This window comes from Salmo salar, chromosome ssa11 (assembly GCF_905237065.1).
Source record: "Salmo salar chromosome ssa11, Ssal_v3.1, whole genome shotgun sequence".
NCBI classification, from domain to species: Eukaryota; Metazoa; Chordata; class Actinopteri; order Salmoniformes; family Salmonidae; genus Salmo; species Salmo salar.
In genome coordinates, this window is record NC_059452.1 from 6,125,046 (window position 1) to 6,146,368 (window position 21,323).

At 40.0% G+C, this 21,323-nt stretch overlaps 1 protein-coding gene across 2 annotated transcripts in view; it reads right to left on the reverse strand.

Moving 5' to 3' along the window:
- LOC106561903 (sodium- and chloride-dependent glycine transporter 2) overlaps nt 1-21,323 on the reverse strand; it is a 70,425-nt gene that overhangs the window by 40,310 nt on the left and 8,792 nt on the right. For both annotated transcript variants that reach the window (XM_014126234.2, XM_014126235.2), the window contains exons 6-9: nt 20,786-20,936; nt 20,223-20,355; nt 19,852-19,986; nt 19,620-19,723 (exon numbers count right to left, since the gene is read on the reverse strand). In XM_014126234.2, the coding sequence (XP_013981709.1) occupies nt 19,620-19,723; nt 19,852-19,986; nt 20,223-20,355; nt 20,786-20,936 (523 nt within the window). The remainder of the gene's footprint in view (nt 1-19,619; nt 19,724-19,851; nt 19,987-20,222; nt 20,356-20,785; nt 20,937-21,323) is intronic.

Below are 21,323 nucleotides of genomic sequence, written 5' to 3' on the forward strand. Positions count from 1 at the left end.
TCCCCTGCCTGTTCGGGCGGCGCTCGGTGGTCGTCGTCGCCGGTCTACTAGCCGCCGCTGATCCCTTTTTCCCTTTCTGTTTGTTCGGTCTTATTGGTTGCACCTGTTCCCTGTTTTGTTTCTTGATTTGTGTTTATTTAAGCCTGTTAGGCCCGCCCAGGTTTGTGCGGGATTATTTCTCTGTTTGTTGTTGGATGTGCTGGCTGGCGCCTTATTTCTCTCCAGACTGTTTTGCCCTGTGTTTTTGGGCTGGTCTACTTTGTGACGCGCCCTCTGTTTTTGGCGTGACCGTTTTGTGCTGGAGAAGTAAAGACGTTATACTTACCCTCTGCTCTCTGCGCCTGACTCCAACCACCACTCCTAGGAATCCCTGACAGGCAATATCGACACACAAGTCATTTTCCTGTTACATTGTTCCTATTCTATGAAAGTGGCTTTGTGTGTGTAACACAGATGGAAGTTATTGAGTAGTTGTTAGACAGCAGGAGAATGACTTGTGTGTCCATGTTGCCTCTCAGTGGGATTCCCTCAGTGGTTGGAGGATGGTGGTCTCAGTCTCTCTCTCTCTATCGCCAGTGGAGCTGAGGCCAGCAGGCCGGAAATAGCGCACAGCTGAAGGAGTGATATCCACGTCTTACTCGCTTTGTTCTCAGTCCAGGAAAGTAAAGTCTATTTTAGTTGATTTAGTTCTTTCTCTGATCCTACGGGATATATTGCAAACTCAGTCCGTCGGTCCTGAATGAGCAACAGTGTGTGCCACAGAGGCCTCTCAGGTGATTCTTCTATCTGAGTAGGATAAGGCTTCCTCAATCTGTGTTTTGGTTCCCACGGAGATGGAATCATTCGTCCGACGGGCGTGGCCTCACTTTGCGGAACTTGATATCCTGGTATTTGTAAGTCCTGTACTTTTATAGAAATACTCACAGAAGGCAGGCTCTGATGGCCGGACAGTGTCATGAGGACCGCCCTGTTGATTCTAAGGATTCTAAGAAAGTGGCATTGTAGATGGTGCCGTACCGGATGGCCGCCATTTTGCAAGCTCCGACCCAACTTTGCTATTTTGTGATTATTTAGTCATTTATTTTCAAGAAATGTGCCCGCTGCTACAATGTTTATCTTATATCCTGTTGCCTAGTCACCTTACCCCTATAGATATCTACCTCCATCACTACAGTATCCCTGCACATTGTAAATATGGTATTGGAACTGACCCTGTATATAGTATGCATACTTACTTTTTGTGTTATGCATTGTCCACATTCGGATGCAAACTGGTAGCCTAGCCCCCTGGTGATTCCTGGTTGATGAAACTCTATAATTTCACGGTTGTGAAAGCATGTGTTGGTGGAGCCTCTCAGCCTTTCCCTCTGAATTGATAAGACCATCTCGTTCTCAAAAGTCTTGTGAATGTATGTACTGTTGTATTTGCTGAGTTGAGAACGGAAGTTAATTTACACTGACCTGAGAAGATTCTCACCTCAATAACTGTGCTGTATCCCATTATACCCTGCCTCTATATTGTATCGGTTAACTACTTCAATTTCCAACTTTCTTAGTCTAGTAAATAAAACATTTAATTAATTATTTGTGGCATTGAGTTCATTTGCAAACGATTTGGGTTCTTGAAGTTCCCAGGCTCGACAACCATTCAGAATGAGAACATAGTAAACTGACTGTTAATTAAGACTATTGTTAATTTTGGATTAATTGTGTAACGCTTAATGATACCTACTGATAGAGTTAATTCAAGGGGTATCTCTATATCAAACCCCTTATTGGTGCCCCTGTAAGATTAATTTGTATAGGATGACCAAATTAATGTAATAAATTAGATCAATTAATCAGGAAATTATTTCATGAACATTTAACTCAAACTAGATACTCTAATGTACTTGTCCTCTTGCTCAGTTGTGCACCGGGACCTCCTTTCTATTCTGGTTAGAGACTGTTAGAGCTGTTATGTGAGGGAGTAGTACACAGAGCGTTGTACGAGATCTTCAGTTTCTTGGCAATTTCTCGCATGGAATAGCCTTTATTTCTCAGAACAAGAATAGACTGACGAGTTTCAGAAGAAAATGTGATGCACCAATATGACATTTTTGGCCGATACCGATATCCGATATTTTCCTTGCCAAAAAGAAAAACCCGATACCAATAACCAATATTTAACTTTTTTGCGGCCTTTTAAGCATTCTAGTACAGTTAAATACTTAACACACACACATGGACGCAGCGGTCTAAGGCACTGCATCTCAGTGCAATTGGCCCAGCGTCATCCGGGTTTGGCCGTCATTGTAAATAAGAATTTGTTCTTAACTGACTTACCTAGTTAAATGAAGGTTACACACACACACACACACACACACACACACACACACACACACACACACACACACACACACACCCAAAGGGAAGCACAGCCGAGAGCTGCCCAGTGACACGAGCCTACCGGATCAGCTAAACTACTTCTATGCTCGCTTCGAGGCAAATAACACTAAAACAGGCATGCGAGCACCAGCTGTACAGGAAGACTGTGTGATCCTGCTCTCCGCAGCCGATGTGAGTAAGACCTTTAGACAGGTCAACATTCACAAGGCCGCAGGGCCAGACGGATTACCAGGACGTGTACTGCGAGCATGCGCTGACCAACTAGCAAGTGTCTTCATTGACATTTTCAACCTCTCCCTGTGTATGTAATACCAACATGTTTTAAGCAGACCACCATAGTGCCTGTGCACAAGAACACGTAACCTGCCTAAATGACTACCGACCCGTAGCATTCTATTAATTGACATCAGCTCAGCGTTCAACACCATAGTGCCCTCAAAGCTCATCAATAAGCTAAGGACCCTAGGACTAAACACCTCCCTCTGCAACTGGATCCTGGACTTCCTGATGGGCCGCCCCTAGGTGGTAAGGGTAGGTAACAACACATCCACCACGCTGATTCTCAACACTGGGGCCCCTCAAGGGTGCGTGCTCAGCCCCCTCCTGTACTCCCTGTTCACTCATGACTGCACGGCCAGGCATGACTCCAACACCATCATTAAATTTGCAGATGACACAACAGTGGTAGGCCTGATGACCGACAACAATGTGACAGCCTATAGGGAGGTCAGAGACCTGGCCGTGTGGTACAAAGATAACAACCTCTCCCTCAACGTGATCAAGACAAAGGAGATGATTGTGGACTACAGGAGAAAGAGGACTGAGCACGCCCCCATTCTCATCGACGGGGCTGCAGTGGAGCAGGTTGAGAGTTTCAAGTTCCTTGGTGTCCACATCACCAACAAACTAACATGGTACAAGCACACCAAGATAGTCGTGAAGAGGGCACGACAAAACCTACTCCCCCTCAGGAGACTGAAAAGATCTGGCATGGCTCCTCAAAAAGTTCTACAGCTGCACCATCGAGAGCATCCTGACTGGTTGCATCCCCGCCTGGTATGGCAACTGCTCTGCCTCTAAACGTAAGGCACTACAGAGTGTAGTGCGAACGGCCCAGTACATCACTGGGGCCAAGCTTCCTGCCATCCAGGACCTCTATACCAGGCGGTGTCAGAGGAAGGCCCTAAAAATTGTCAAAGACTCTAGCCACCCTAGTCATAGACTGTTCTCCCTGGTACCACACGGCAAGTGGTACCTGAGTGCCAAATCTAGCTCCAGGAGGCTTCTTAACAGCTTCTACCCCCAAGTCATAAGACTCCTGATCATCTAGTCAAATGGATACCCAGACTATTCGCATTGCCCCGCCCCCTCCCTCCACACCACTGCCACTCTCTGTAGTCATCTATGCATAGTCACTTTAATTAACTCTACCTTCATGTACATACTACCTCAACTAACCAGTGCCTCCACACATTGACTCTGTACCAGCACCCCCATGTATATATTGTTGATTTTTACTGCTGCTCTTTAATTACTTGTTACTTTTATCTCTTATTCTTATCCGTATTTTTTTAAACTGCACTGTCGGTTAGGGGCTCGTAAGTAAGCATTTCACTGTAAGTCTACACCTGTTGTATTCGGTGCATGTGACTAATAAAATTTGATTTGATTTGACAACACACTGACCAAAAAATTATTTTGTTGGCATTTACCTATGTCCCCATTACCAGTAAAACATAATCAAAACCTATTTCTTTCACTTACTTGCTGTGCAGTTTCGTTGTTCATTTTTCAGTCATTTTATTCTCAACTAGGATTTCTATGGAACGCTGTTTGGGTCTTTGCATCTCAAAAAAGATACACGTCAAATAGTGTTAGAAATGCACGTCAAATAGTGTCAAATAACACTATTTGAAGTATCAAATAAGCTTGTTGACCAATCAGGACCTGAATAATAATTTAACACATTTGGGGACCTGATCCCGGTATTGGGATTTATTGTCAAGAGACCATGGCGGGAAATTCAAAACTGCAAGAATCTAATAATTTCAATTTCTCAAACAATCAACTATTTTTCACCATTTGAAAGATAAACATCTCCTAAATCCAACCACATTGTCCGATTTCAAAGAGGCTTTACGGCGAAAACATAAAGTTAGGTTATGTTAGGAGAGTACATTGAAAATAGCTGTGTGTAATGTTTTGTCAATTCAAAGACAGGCGTCACCAAAAGCAGATAACCAGCTAAAATTATGCACTAACCTTTGACAATCTTCCTCAGATGACACTCCTAGGACATTATGTTATACAATACATGCATTTTTTGTTCCATCAAGTTCATATTTATATCCAAAAACAGCATTTTACAGTAGCGGTGAAATTCAGAATTTTTTTCCCCTCAAATGCTTCCGGTGAATCATCGTTACAATTTACAAAATTACTATTCGAAAACATTGGTAAATTATAATATTGTCATTCAAAGAATTATAGTTTAACATTTCGTAAATGCTACTGCATTGTCAGATTTCAAAATAACTTTACTGGGAAATCACACTTTGCAATAAACGGGGTGCTGTGCTAAGAACAATAGGCTAGGATATACAGGTTAGCACCATCTTGTAACCATCTAATATCAATAATACTATTGTCAATAATCCCTTACCTTTGATTGTCTTCATCCATTGGCACTTCCAGGAATCCCAGGTCCACAACAAATGTGGTTTCTTTCGACAAAGTTCATAATTTATGTCCAAATAACTCCAAGTTGTTCCATGTTGTTAGCGCTTCGGTAGGCTACTCAAAAGTAGGGCGGGGGGGAAAGTCCCGACGAAAAGTTTAAAAAAAAATCTATTTACGTTCGTTCAAACGTTGTTTAGCATCAATCTTTATGGCCATTTTTAACGTGAAACATCAGTAATGTTTCAACCCGACCTCTCCTGTGTCTTGAAAAACGTTTTTGAAAAATGTCTCGCCTCACATGAACTCACATGAATGCGCAGGTGCGTGCAATAATGAAGTGACGACATCCCAGGGACGTCAACTTCTCTTCCTTGTCATCCAGTCTCTGTTCATCATAGACGCTTCAAACAACTTTATAAAGATCGTTGACATCTAGTGGAAGCCGTAGGAAGTGCGAAATGAATCCTTTGTCACTGTGTGATCTATTAGCAATGACTCGAAAATAGTACAGCCACAAAATTCTCATTTCCTGGTTGTATTTTTCTCAGGTTTTTGCCTGCCATATGAGTTTTGTTATACTTACAGACACCATTCAAACAGTTTTAGAAAATTCAGAGTGTTTTCTATCCAAATCTGTTAATAATATGCATATCCTAGCTTCTGAGTTGGTGTAGGAGGCAGTTAAAAATGGGCACATATTGTTTTCAAAATTCTCAATACTGCCCCCTTAATGGTGGTCGGACCCATCTATGTGAAGCTAGCCACAATAAGGATTAGCCACAATAGTGGACTTTGTGGTTAGCCTTCAAAATAAAAGTATGTAATTGACAGTAATGCTAATGCACACAAATAATAGAATTATGCCATAATTGAATAGATCATGATAAACGAGGTTGGAAGGTTGTTATATAAAATCAACAAAAGACAATAATTTGTTAATTTGACAAAAATCTGTTGAAATCACACTGGATGTATTATACTTTAGAATTGCATTGGGGGCATACTTATTTCACTGTACAGTCTTACCTATGGATTGTAGATCAATGACATAGGGTATCAGTCTACTCAGTGACACTCAGAGAATTTTAGCATTGTAGCTCTTATTGCGGGACTCCAAAACAACTGTGAATTGAGCCACATTTATTGTCAACCTATGTGTATTGAACACTATTCCCGAGGATAAACAATACTGCGTGGATGTTCTTGAGTCTGAGGAGGACGTTGGGAAAAAATATATATTGGGTATTGAATAGACTGTTCTTTTTTATTTTGAAGGCAAACCTCAAGTTCCACTATTGTGCCTAATCATTATTGTGGCTAGCTTCACAACACATAACCTGGTCAGGTCGAGCCTCACTAGCCAGATGAAGCTCGCTGGCTGCTTATAACGTTAGCTTCAGGCAACATGGTTAAGTAGCTGGCTAGCTATTTGTTTTCATGAACTGAAGTTCAATTTCAATAGGCGAACAACAAGTGGCTACCTAGCTAATACTTACTCACAAGGGTTCCTAAATCATTGCTAAGAATAGTGAAAATGACTGCAATTTCTACTCGTCATTGTTTTCAGGCTGGTTGTATTGGTGCTAGTTAGGTACCAAGCTAAAGCTAGCTAGCTAGCTACCCCAGAAGTTGCGGTCGAACAAATAATGCTTTATTACCAACACGGTATTGTAAACACATCGTTCGTGGCCAGTGTTTGCTTGTTTGCAGACTTTTTTGTACAGCTTTGACAGTGCTACTGACAGTAGCGGTGGCGCTTGGCAAATTCAGAAGACACAACATTCTATAATAGAACTGTGTTATTTGACGTGTCAAATTAAAAGCTTAATTAACGCTTCAAATTGTGTTATTGTCAAATAGTGTTATTTGACGTGTATCTTTTTGGACACACAAAGACCCAAACGGCGTTCCATAGTATGTCGTGAAGCTAATAACAGTGACGCTATTACTGTGTAATTCCAGTAGGGCAACATCTGATCAATAGCGCACTTTTTAACGTTAGTGTGTACTAGTGCTCGACCAGTCGCGAATGCCAACATCACCCAAGACAGAGAACGGTTGATTGTCAAGGGCAATGAATTCCATTATCTTGGCGTTAATGGATTTCGCCTTTAAGTTGTCACGCTGAAATTGTCTTACTCTTTCAAATGACTGCTCGATCCACACAGCAGACATTGTGGGCTAGGTTAGGAATGCTGTGTTGCAGGTGTAGCGCAACATTTTACATGGCGTCATTACGTCATGTACCTACTGTGCGTTATATAGGTATGCACGTCAGCTTTGACATCGGTTTTTCACATCGGCGTTAAACTAGACATCGGGCCGATACCAATGTTGGCATTTTTAACTAATATCGTCTGATTCCGATATGTTCACTGATATATCGTGCATCTCTAGAAGAAAGTTATTTGTTTCTGGCCATTTTGAGCCTGTATTCGAAACCACAAATGCTGATGCTCCAGATACTCAACTAGTCTAAAGGCCAGGTTTATTGCTTCTTTAATCAGCACAACAGTTTTCAGCTGTGCTAATATAATTGCAAAAGGGTTTTCTAATGATCAATTAGCCTTTTAAAACGATAAACTTGGATTAGCTAACACAATGTGCCATTGGAACACAGGAGTGATGGTTGCTGATAATGGGCCTCTGTACACCTATGTAGATATTCCATAAAAGATCTGCCATTTCCAGCTACAATAGTCATTTACAACATTAACAATGTCTACACTGTATCTCTGATAAATTTGATGTTATTTTAATGGACAAAAAATGTGCTTTTCTTTCAAAAACAAGGACATTTCTAAGTGACCACAAACTTTTGAAGGAAGTGTAAGTGAAATTATGTACAGTTAAAATTTGTCCATAGGAACAATGACCAAAGAAAGAGGTATTTTCAATGTCTGTAAAATGTATTTTCAACTTTCACTTAGACCTGAAAGACGTCGTTCAACGTCCGTAAAATATGTATTTTCAACATCCTTAAAATATGTACTTTCAATGTCTTTTTGGTGATGTTCAATTTGAGTCCTGGTTGCTGCCAACATTTCTCAAGTTATTTTTTCCCTTGAAGTACTATCATCAGTAATAATAAAATCTATTCTTTGAACAGATTATGGACAAGTTATCTACTTCACAATCATTTTTTAAAGTATTTTCACGTTTACTATTGTGATCATTTACAGGTAACTGCCAAAATAAAGGAAACACTTACGTAAATAAAAGATGCAAACAGGGCTCTAAAGTGCATATGCTCCTACATATTTTGCTGTGCGACCTGACAATTTATTAGATAATAATTTATCTGATAATAATTATTGTAATGATAGGCTTCACTGTGCAGTTGTTTCCGAGTGCCCTAGAGAAAAAAGCGTGTGCAGATTCGTTCAATCCAAAGCCTACATGTAAAGAATATTAAAGAATGCATCAGAGATTTGCATTTCTTGAAAAGTTCTGAAGACATAACGGCATGGAAATGCCTGTGTCTACCACTTTGTGTAGCCAGTTAGCGATGCTGAAACAGTCGTTCCCATAAAACCTTCCAAATGAAATATTAAATAACTGCACAAAGTAGGAGTAATAAAATCATGATGATTTGTATCACTCAGGGGGTCTTTTATTTAGCAAACTCTGCTATTGCGCAAGCAGTACAGAAACACCTCCAGACTCTTGAGGTGTACAATCAGGGATATCTTGCACCCCAAAAATCTAAGGGGGCATAGAGAATTTTGTATTTTCAAACACATGAAACAGCTTTTTCCTGCAATCTAGAGCCATAATCAGTATGCTTAATTCTATGTCAAAAATATGTATATTTTTCTGCATATCTAAGCATACCTCTTGAGCTGTCTGTATCCTCCTGACAGGTGGTTATTTTTTTAAATAAATGTCATATGCTTCTCTGCTAAAATCTGGGGAAAAGATTGAAAGGAATGAGTCTTATTCAGTACGTTTAGTTATTCCTTGCTTTTCTAAAGTCTACCAACCTTTCCAGCAGGATAAGACACAGGTAACTGCCAAAATAATGAAAACACTTGAGTAAATTAAGGATACAAAGTATATTGAAAGCAGGTGCTTCCACACATGGTTCCTGAGTTAATTACGCAAATAACATCCCATCATGCTTAGGGTCATGTATAAAAATGCTTGGCAGGCCATTATTTTGACTACCACAGCTATGCCCCCATAGAATGACAAATTGCTCCATCCATAGGGCACGAGTGGTCACTGAATGGCTTGATGAACATGAAAACATGCCATGGCGGTCTCAGTCACCATTATCTGAAACAAATTGAACACTTGTGGGAGATTCTGGAGCGGTGCCTAAGACAGCGTTTTCCAGCACCATCAACAAAATCCCAAATTATGGAAATGTCTCATGAAAAATCCCTCCGATGGAGTTCCAGACACTTGTAGAATCTATGCCAAGGTGCACTGAAGTTGTTCTGGCTCATGGTGATCCAACTCCCTATTAAGAAAATGTATGTCTAGTAAATAGTAAAAAAATAAAGAAAAACCCTTGAATGTATAGGTGTGTCGAAACTTTTGACTGGTACTGTATATACAGTGGGGAGAACAAGTATTTGATACACTGCCGATTTTGCAGGTTTTCCTACTTACAAAGCATGTAGAGGTCTGTAATTTTTATCATAGGTACACTTCAACTGTGAGAGACGGAATCAAAAATCCAGAAAATCACATTGTATGATTTTTAAGTAAATAATTTGCATTTTTATTGCATGACATAAGTATTTGATACATCAGAAAAGCAGAACTTAATATTTGGTACAGAAACTTTTGTTTGCAATTACAGATATCATACGTTTCCTGTAGTTCTTGTCCAGGTTTGCACACACTGCAGCAGGGATTTTAGCCCACTCCTCCATACAGACCTTCTCCAGATCCATCAGGTTTCAGGGCTGTCGCTGGGCAATACGGACTTTCAGCTCCCTCCAAAGATTTTCTATTGGGTTCAGGTCTGGAGACTGGCTAGGCTAACTCCAGGACCTTGAGATGCTTCTTACGGAGCCACTCCTTAGTTGCCATGGCTGTGTGTTTCAGGTCGTTGTCATGCTGGAAGACCCAGCCACGACCCATCTTCAATGCTCTTACTGAGGGAAGGAGGTTGTTGGCCAAGATCTCGCGATACATGGCCCCATCCATCCTCCCCTCAATACGGTGCAGTCGTCCTGTCCCCTTTGCAGAAAAGCATCCCCAAAGAATGATGTTTCCACCTCCATGCTTCACGGTTGGGATGGTGTTCTTGGGGTTGTACTCATCCTTCTTCTTCCTCCAAACACGGCGAGTGGAGTTTAGACCAAAAAGCTTTATTTTTGTCTCATCAGACCACATGACCTTCTCCCATTCCTCCTCTGGATCATCCAGATGGTCATTGGCAAACTTCAGACGGGCCTGGACATGCGCTGGCTTGGGCAGGGGGACCTTGCGTGCGCTGCAGGATTTTAATCCATGACGGCGTAGTGTGTTACTAATGGTTTTCTTTGAGACTGTGGTCCCAGCTCTCTTCAGGTCATTGACAAGGTCCTGCCGTGTAGTTCTGGGCTGATCCCTCACCTTCCCCATGATCACTTATGCCCCACGAGGTGAGATCTTGCATGGAGCCCCAGACCGAGGGTGATTGACCGTCATCTTGAACTTCTTCCATTTTCTAATAATTGTGCCAACAGTTGTTGCCTTCTCACCAAGCTTCTTGCCTATTGTCCTGTAGCCCATCCCAGCCTTGTGCAGGTCTACAATTTCATCCCTGATGTCCTTACACAGCTCTCTGGTCTTGGCCATTGTGGAGAGGTTGGAGTCTGTTTGATTGAGTGTGTGGACAGGTGACGAGTTTAAACAGGTGCAGTTAATACAGGTAATGAGTGGAGAACAGGAGGGCTTCTTAACCTGTTTAGGATAGGGGGCAGTATTGACACGGCTGGATAAAAAACGTACCCGATTTAATCTGGTTACTACTCCTACCCAGTAACTAGAATATGCATATACTTATTACATATGGATAGAAAAGACCCTAAAGTTTCTAAAACTGTTTGAATGGTGTCTGTGAGTATAACAGAACTCATTTGGCAGGCAAAAACCTGACAAGGTTTCAGGCAGGAAGTGGCCTGTCTGACAAGGTGTCGTTCTTCTTGTCTCTGTTTATTGAAGAGTGAGGATCTTAGCTGTCCCGTGACACTTCCTACGGCTGCCATAGGGTCTCAGAAGGCGGCAAAAAGCTTAATCGTGGCTTTGCAGGCTCTGGCTGAAACAAAGTAGCGCGTTTGGGTAGTGGCTGGTTACAGTACTGTGAGACTCAGGCTCGTGCCCGCGTCGACCGAAAGCTTTGTTTACTTTCCTCAGTTTAGCTAAATGGACATTCCCGGTCGGAATATTATCGTTTTTTTACGAGAAAAATGGCATAAAAATGGATTTTAAACAGCGGTTGACATGCCTCGAAGTACGGTAATGGAATATTTTTTTTGTCACGAATTGCGCCATGCGCACGACCCTGATTTACCATTTCAGATAGTGTCTGGGACGCACGAACAAAACGCCGCTATTCGGATATAACGATGGATTATTTTGGACCAAACCAACATTTGTTATTGAAGTAGCAGTCCTGGGAGTGCATTCTGACGAAGACAACAAAAGGTAATCAAACTTTTATAATAGTAAATATGATTATGGTGAGTGCTAAACTTGCCGGGTGTCTAAATAGCTAGCCCGTGATGCCTGGGCTATGTACTTAGAATATTGCAAAATGTGCTTTCACCAAAAAAGCTATTTTAAAATCGGACATATCGCGTGCATAGAGGAGGTCTGTATCTATAATTCTTAAAATAATTGTTATGCTTTTTGTGAACGTTTATCGTGAGTAATTTAGTAAAATGTTAGCGAATTCCTCCGGAAGTTTGCCCCCCCGCCCCCCTATGCTAGTTCTGAACGTCACATGCTAATGTAAAAAGCTGGTTTTTGATATAAATATGAACTTGATTGAACAAAACATGCATGTATTGTATAACATAATGTCCTAGGGTTGTCATCTGATGAAGATCATCAAAGGTTAGTACTGCATTTAGCTGTCTTCTGGGTTTATGTGACATTATATGCTAGCTTGAAAAATGGGTGTCTGATTATTTCTGGCTTGGTACTCTGCTGACATAATCTAATGTTTTGCTTTCGTTGTAAAGCCTTTTTGAAATCGGACAGTGTGGTTAGATTAACGAGAGTCTTGTCTTTAAATAGCTGTAAAATAGTCATATGTTTGAGAAATTGAAGTAATAGGATTTTTAAGGTTTTGAAAATCGCGCCACAGGCTTCAAGTGGCTGTTACGTAGGTGGGACGAATTCGTCCCGCCTAGCCCATAGAGGTTTTAAAGAAAAACTAACAGGTCTGTGAGAGCCTGAATTCTTACTGGTTGGTAGGTGATCAAATACTTATGTCATGCAATAAAATGCCAATTTATTACTTAAAAATCATACAATGTGATTTTCTGGATTTTTGTTTTAGATTCCATCTCTCACAGTTGAAGTGTACCTATGATAAAAATGACAGACCTCTACATGCTTTGTAAGTAGGAAAACCTGCTAAATCAGCAGTGTATCAAATACTTGTTCTTCCCACTGTATAGTACCAGTCAAAAGTTTTGACACACCTACTCATTCAAGGGTTTTTCTTTATTTTTACTATTTTCTACATTGTAGGATATTAGTGAAGACATCAACACTATGAAATAGCACATATGGAAACATGTAGTAACCAAAAAAGCGTTAAACAAATACATGTTATATTTGATATTCTTCAAAGTAGCCATCCTTTGCCTTGATGACAGCTTTGCACACTCTTTGCATTCTCTCAAACAGTTTTGTGAGGTAGTCACCTGGAATGCATTTCAATTAACAGGTGTGCCTTGTTAAAAGTGAATTTGTGGAATTTATTTCCTTCTTAATGTGTTTGAGCCAATCAGTTGTGTTATGACAAGGTAGGGTTGGTATACAGAAGATAGCCATATTTGGTAAAAGTCCAAGTACATATAATTTAATATGTTTATTGTTTGTCTATCTTTTTTATGTATTTGTCTACAAGTTTATATATGTTTACAACAAGCAAGGGGAAGATATCAGAATAGGGGCATTGGGGAATAATAACATATTGTATGGAATACATTTGTACTGTAGTGAAGCCGTCTCTAGAGTAATGCAAGGTCTCTTTCATGATCATGTGAAACGTCAATTGCTATGGAAATGCCGGGATGTGTTTTTCAATGATGTTAAAGATAATTATGATGCAACGATGACGGTGATACGATATGGATTACAATTATCATCATGAATATTAAGGCTATACGCACTACATGTTACACACAGACACTCAACCATGCAAATTGGCGGAGTTATTATTTATTTGGACATTACGCATTATAGTCTTACTCTTATACAGACATTGTACACACTCTCACTAAATCACATCCAATGTCATACATATCAACCTACTCAGATTTACTACACACATAATATCTTGTCTCAATTTTCTAACATCTGTGGCATTGGCTCACAGGCAAAGGAATAAAACAAATATTGCTAGAACCTATGTCTTGAATTCAAAATATCAGACATTTGAAATCTCTCATTTTGACCGTCATAATACCTTTGATGGCAGTAACTTTACAAGCACTAATTATGGTCAATTTAGCCTGAGAATAGTATCTAGTTATGGTAAGGGGTGAAATAAGTATAGCCAGTTATAATTGTAACGGTTCAGCAGATTATAAAAAAAGAAGATCAGTCATAGCTAAAAGAAAAGGAATATAACATATACTGTTTACAGGAAACTCACTCTACATCCTTAGATGAAGATGTGTGGAAAAGGAATGGGGTGGTGAAATAATGTTCTGTCATGGACAAAGGAACTCAAAAGGTGTGATGACATTAATTAACAAAAATGTAGATCTGAATGTGCAAATAGTCAGGAATGATTCGCAAGGAAGGTGGATCTTGTTGAATATGAAAGTGGACGAAAAAGAGATTTGGCTCATTAATCTATATGGTCCAAATCAGGATGATCCATACTTCTTTGAAAACATTTATACCAATTTATTGAACTTACAGGCAACAAATGATCAAATCATTATGGTAGGAGACTATAACACCTCAATGGACACCTTAAGTACCTCAATGGACAGTAAAGGTAATCACTCTACAAACTATCATCACCATGCCCTTAAGGAAATCACAAATATTATGGACACATTACAAATAGTGGATATTTGGAGACTAAAAAACCCCGACTTAGTGACATATACATGGAGGAGACTTAATCAAGCTATTTGTCTTAACTACTTTCTTGTATCTTCTTCTCTCCTCTCTTGCATCAAAGCTTAAAACAGTTTTAATAGGAGACAGAATGCGATCGGATCATCATCTAATTGGCATTCACATAACTCTTATAGATTTTTCACGTGGACAGGGATATTGGAAATTTAATCAAAGTTTACTGGAGGCCAACTTATTTTTAACTAAGACAAAATAATTTATAACTTAATTTTTCCAGTATAATATAGGTTCAGCAAATCCCCTTATTGTTTGGGATACCTTTAAATGTACTTTCAGAGGTCATTCAATTCAATATTCATCAATAATTTTAAAAAACAGTTTCTGGCTAAAGAGACAAGATTAACAAGGGAAATCCATGAACTAACAGTACAGGTAGATAGCAATAAAAATGATACTACAGAGATACAAAATAAGTTAGAGGAAAAACAAAAAGAACTTGAGGAACTTATTCAAGAACGATCTAATGTAATCTATTACAAAAATAAAGCAAACTGAAAAATGCACAAAATTCTTCCTGAATCTCCAATACAGGAATGCTAACAAAAATAATTTGCAGAAACTCGTTACTGAAGACGGAGTCATCTATGATTCTCCAAATTATATTTTAAAAGAGGAAGCTAATTATTTTAGGCAAATGTTTTTCCGTCTCTTCCTCTCCTACTGAATGAAGATTACGGTAAGGAATTCTTTCCAAATAATATATATTTTTTGAAATTACCAAAGGCCAAATTACACTAAATGGTTCTCAAGTAGATTACTAAGAAAATCTCATCTATTGTTTAAAAATTACCTTTTTGCCTTTGTGAAGATTGCCATGTCTCATTTTCAATTAATTGAAAATGATACTTTTTTTCAAAGTATCTCTCATTTTCATACAAGCATTGCAGAGCTGGCTACAATTTCAATTTCATCCCCCAGAAAAGATAGAACAAATATTACAACAAATATTATGGCTGAAGTCAAATGTGCTGGTTGATAAAATACCTGTATTTATGGGAAATACAATATTTTGTTCTTAAATGATATTGTAAATTGGAATGGTAGAGTTATGTCCTTCATGGAGTTATCAGAATTGTACGGGAAGGTCTGCTCAATCCAAGAGTACAACCAATTGATTATAGCATTACCCCAAAAATGGAGGAGGCAGGTGGCAGCGGGAGGAGGTAGGGAACCGGTCTGTCTGCCCAATATAAAGGATCAAAACTGGCAGAGGAATAAAAATAGCATAAATAGGAAAGTATACCAATTTCATTTGAGGACCAGGATGTTGACAACTGTGCCATACAGATTGCAAAATAGTTGGAAGAGATATTTGATGTACCGATGTATGTACAAGATTCAAGACTTCGTGCTTTTCAGCTAAAATTATTATATAGAATTCTTGCCACCAACAAAATGTTGAATATTTGGGGCATAAAATCATCAAAGCTCTGCAGATTTTGTTGTCAGGATACAGAATCAATAAACCATTTATTTTGGTATTGCCCTAAGGCAGCCTGTTTCTGGTCACAGGTTCAGGAATGGCTGAAAATGCATAGCATTGATCTAAAATTGACCCTAGAAATAGTACTGTTAGGAGATCTGGAGAGACCGGGTCAGTCAATTACTAATATACTAATACTCTTAGTAAAAGTATTTATCTTCAACTCGCAATCTGTGGATTCTATTCGATTAGATAGAAATTGTACGTTAAACATCAGAGCATAGTTGAAAGATATGTGTTGTGTAGAAACCCGAAGAGGGAGGCCAGCAGAGATAGATGGTATGGGCTGAGGGAAGCGGAGGTTTGGGATGTGGAATTGGAGACAAGTGGGAGTGGAGTTTCTGTGCGGGAGATAGAATGATGGTTAAAGATAAAAGTTTTTAAAAAGGTACAAATAAAACATAATAAAAAGTACGTTTGAATGACACTTGAGGGGCAGTGTTTTTACAACCAACGCCGGTTTGCCTGAGGCTGATGCCGTGCAGGTGTTTGTACACATGCATATACACACACACTCTCATGCAAATAAATGCATACAAGAACACACACATACATGTAATAGTGCCAGAGATGCACACAAACATATACAGCTGGCATTGCTGTTATGATTTTAGATGTCCTTTGTTTGTTTTTAGTTTTTTTGCATTGTTGTTTGCTGTTTTCTTCTGTCTTCCTTTTTTCTCTTTAGTTCGTTCTCTTGGATGTTGGTGCATTGGGGGGTTCTTGGGGGTGAGGAATGGAATTCATTTTTAAAATATATGTTTCTTGTTGGGGAGGGGGCTGTGGGAGGGGTCTCAGATGGTTGAGGGACAGCTATTGGGGAACTGTGGGGGGGAATCTTGGAGGGTTCGTGTTCACTTAATGTAAGTTTACATTCTTCACCTTAGCCAAATACATTTAAACTCAGTTTTTCACAATTCCTGACATTTAATCCTAGTAAAAACTCCCTGTCTAAAGTCAGTTAGGATCACGTCTTTATTTTAAGAATGTGAAATGTCAGAATAATAGTGGAGAGAATTATTTATTTCAGCTTTTATTTCTTTCATCACATTCCCAGTGGGTCAGAAGTTTACATACACTCAATTAGTATTTGGTAGCATTGCCTTTAAATTGTTTAACTTGGGTTAAACTTGGGTTAAACTTTTGAATGGTACTACCATTCAAAAGTTTGGGGTCACTTAGAAATGTCCTTGTTTTTGAGAGAAAAGCATTTTTTTGTCCATTAAAATAACATCAAATTGACCAGAAATACAGTGTAGACATTGTTAATGTTGTAAATGACTATTGTAGCTGGAAACTGACATTTCTGGGGGGAATGGCCCTGGCCCTCACCCTCCGATCCAACAGGTCCCAGACGTGTTGAATGGGATTGAGTTCCAGGCTCTTCGTTGGCCATGGTAGAACACTGATATTCCTGTTTTGCAGGAAATCACACACAGAACAAGCAGTATGGCTGGTGGCATTGTCATGCTGGAGGATCATGTCAGGATGAGCCTGCAGGAAGGGTACCACATGAGGGAGGAGGATGTCTTCCCTGTAACGCACAGCATTGAGATTGCCTGCAATGACAACAAGCTCAGTCTGATGATGCTGTGACACACCACCCCAAACCATGACAGACCCTCCACCTCCAAAGCGATCCCGCTCCAGAGTACAGGCCTCGGTGTAACGCTCATTCCTTCTACGATAAACGCGAATCCGACCATCACCCCTGGTGAGACAAAACCGTGACTCGTCAGTGAAGAGCACTTTTTTGCCAGTCCTGTCTGGTCCAGCGACGGTGGGTTTGTGCCCATAGGCAACATTGTTGCCGGTGATGTCTGGTGAGGACCTACCTTACAACAGGCCTACAAGCCCTCAGTTCAGCCTCTCTCAGGCTATTGCGGACAGTCTGAGCACTGATGGAGAGATTGTGCGTTCCTGGTGTAACTCGGGCAGTTGTTGTTGCCATCCTGTACCTGTCCCACAGGTGTGATGTTCGGATGTACCGATCCTGTGCAGGTGTTGTTACACGTGGTCTGCCACTGCGAGGACGATCAGCTGTCCATTCTGTCTCCCTGTAGCGCTGTCTTAGGCGTCTCACAGTACGGACATTGCAATTTATTGCCCTGGCCACATCTGCAGTCCCCATGCCTCCTTGCAGCATGCCTAAGGCACATTCACGCAGATGAGCAGGGACCCTGGGCATCTTTCTTTTGGTGTTTTTCAGAGTCAGTAGAAAGGCCTCTTTAGTGTCCTAAGTTTTCATAACTGTGACCTTAATTTCCTACCGTCTGTAAGCTGTTAGTGTCTTAACGACCGTTCCACAGGTGCATGTTCATTCATTGTTTATGGTTCATTGAACAAGCATGGAAAACAGTGTTTAAACCCTTCACAATGAAGATCTGTGAAGTTATTTGAATTTTTACGAATTATTTTTTGAAAGACATGGTCCTGAAAAAGGGACGTTTCTTTTTTTCCCGAGTTTATATCGTCAGGTGCTCTGGGATTTGATGTTGTTCTCCTAACTTTTTTAAGTTGGGAGCACCAGTGTTATCAGTGATTATAAAAAAAAATTTTAAGCACTGAATACAAAGTATATTGAAACCAGGTGGTTCCACACAGGTGTGGTTCCTGAGTTAATTAAGCATTTAACATCCCATGATGCTTAGGGTTATGCATAAAAATGTCCAGTTGCCCATTATTTTTGGCTACCATGGCTAGAAGAGATCTCAGTGGCTTTGAAAGAGGGATCCCAAAGGAGCATAGGGGGTTTAAAGTGTGTGTGTGTGTGTGTGTGTGTGTGTGTGTGTGTGTGTGTGTGTGTGTGTGTGTGTGTGTGTGTGTGTGTGTGTGTGTGTGTGTGTGTGTGTGTGTGTGTGTGTGTGTGTGTGTGTTTTAACACACTGGTGCATGTAATCTCCCGTTAGTAATGTTTTAAGAAATCTAATTCCAACACACAGCGTCGTGTTAAATTCTGCCTGTTGATTGCAATTGGCCTGTATGGTAAAAGAAATGTGGCATGTGTTGTTTCAAAAAATACCTTTTTTAAATATTTGAAATTACCTGAATTCCTGAATTCCCACCAAAATTCCTGGATATTATTGATTTCATGTCTCTCATTCAAAGTGCCCTGTAGTTTAGTTGGTAGAGCAAGGCGCTTGGAATGCCAGGATAGTGGGTTTGATTCCTGGAACCACCCATACGTGAAATGTATGCACGCATGACTGTAAGTCACTTTGGATAACAGCATCTGCAAAATTGTATATATTTATACATTATATATGTATATTATCATTCTGATGTAATTATATAATGGTTTATGTGCAGTCAACATTTGATAGATTTTCAAAATCCAAAAAGTGTTGAATATCTTGCTCCATTATACAGCTGTTACATTTATAAGAATTGTATTTTTGACCTTTTTATACATTTTGACGACCCTTGCTAAAACAACCGTATGTCGTCATAGAGTCACGTGTTTACCTTCAAAGCTACATAACACAGTATGTTACATAAAGCAGGTTGCTGTGATGACAGCAGTTTGTGTCTGCGTCGTGTTGATTGGTAACCTCACTCCTCAGTTTGAAATGTCTCTACCCGCACCATTGAGTTGCTAGCTTGACGGTGGCGCAGCTGGCTAAGATGTTCTCAAGAGGGCGGTCACGTGTGATTGCGAGACAGAGGATTCGAGATCACTCCCAGTGGCGGTTGTATATGGAAGGAAGCGAAGCTGTTAAGCAGCACAGTGAGAAGTGCTTACCTGTAGCAGTTGTTGTGGAACTTGTTGTAAGAAGACAGTGTGATGAGGCCTCCCCAGGCTGCTGACAGAGAGAAGAAGATCTGGGTGGCAGCATCCTTCCACACCTAGAGTGACACACACAAATTCACACTCACTGTTAGACACAGAGGGATGGGCAGAGAAATGTGTGTGAACGCATGTGTGTGTGAGTCTATTTGTGTGCCTGTGCGCACTTACGTGTGTGTGTGTATACCTTAGCATCATTGAGTTTCTCCCACTTGGGTGTGATGAAGTAGAGGATGCCGTCACCAGCCCCTGGGAGGGTCACTCCTCTGAACAACAGAATGACCAGAACCACATAGGGGAACGTAGCTGTGAAATACACCACCTAGAAGATGGGAGAGGAAGAACAAAACGAAGGGAGAGTTAGCAGGTTGTGTGATAATGCACTGATTCAACACTTTTAGTTTAAAAACAAACCCACTAGAGGGCAACATTACATATTAATTCACAGAACTAAACACTTTCTTTTATAATTCTGGGATTTCACAGGGGGAAATTATTCAAATCCAAAGGAGGTTAAAGGAGGTACCACATGAGCAGAGAGTGAGATATTTATCTTACTTTCCCTGATGACTTGATTCCTTTGGCCAGGGAGAGGTAGACTATCAACCAGGCCAGCAACAAGCAGCCTGCGAGGGGCCAGCGGATGTCTCCAGGGTACTCTATCCCTTTGGAGATGTGCAAGACATTGTACCTAGAGAGAGAGCGAGAGAGAGAGAGAGAGAGAGAGAGAGAGAGAGAGAGAGAGAGAGAGAGAGGAGGTTGTTTCCCAATCACTAAAACAGCTTTTTCAAATCTGACATTTATTATTTCTACATATCAATCAATAGCGGGAAATAATAGTGTCTATACAGCCCAATAACTGTGGCCTAATTATGTAAGAAAGGATATAGTATGAGAAATCACAAGTATCATCAGTAGGCAGGCCTACTTCAAACATAGAACCTCTATGTAAATATGATAAAAGTTTTTATTGAATTTTTTTTTAATTACTATATTTTTATTGAATACTTTTTTAGATGTTGTATTGTTTGCAAGGAGAACTTGCAAGTATGCATTTCATTATACTGTGTACACTACACTGTATCCTGTGCATATGACAAATAAACTTTGATTTGACTTACTTGAAGTACTCCTCGCTGGGGCTGACGTAAGTTTTGTTATCTGGATAGGTCATGTTAACCAGTTTGGTCAGGTTTCCAATGGCTTGAGCTGACAGACAGAACGAGCTGTTCTTTACAGAGGTGATGTTTTTATCGTGGAGGATACACGTGTCTGTCACAACCAGAACAGACAGACAGGTTTACATACACTGTATCGAATCAGAGAAAATAAATATCTCAACAGTGACAAACTGACAGACATCTTTATAATCTGGTTTAAAAACTGTATAAACTCTCACAACTTTCTCAGGTGGTAGTGTAGAATGTATAATAGATACTTGCCCAGCATGTTTTATATATGTAATGGTTATTTTTCTTGTAACAGAACTGTAAATACAAGTTGTGCTTATTAGGAAATAAGCGTTTTCCCAAATGTAGCCTACACTTAGAATAAATGTAGAAACGTTAATCATGTTTGACAGAGTAGATCTAATTTCCCTATGTATAATCATCATAAGTTTGTTGTATTACCAATGAAACCTACGGGTTGACACAGCAT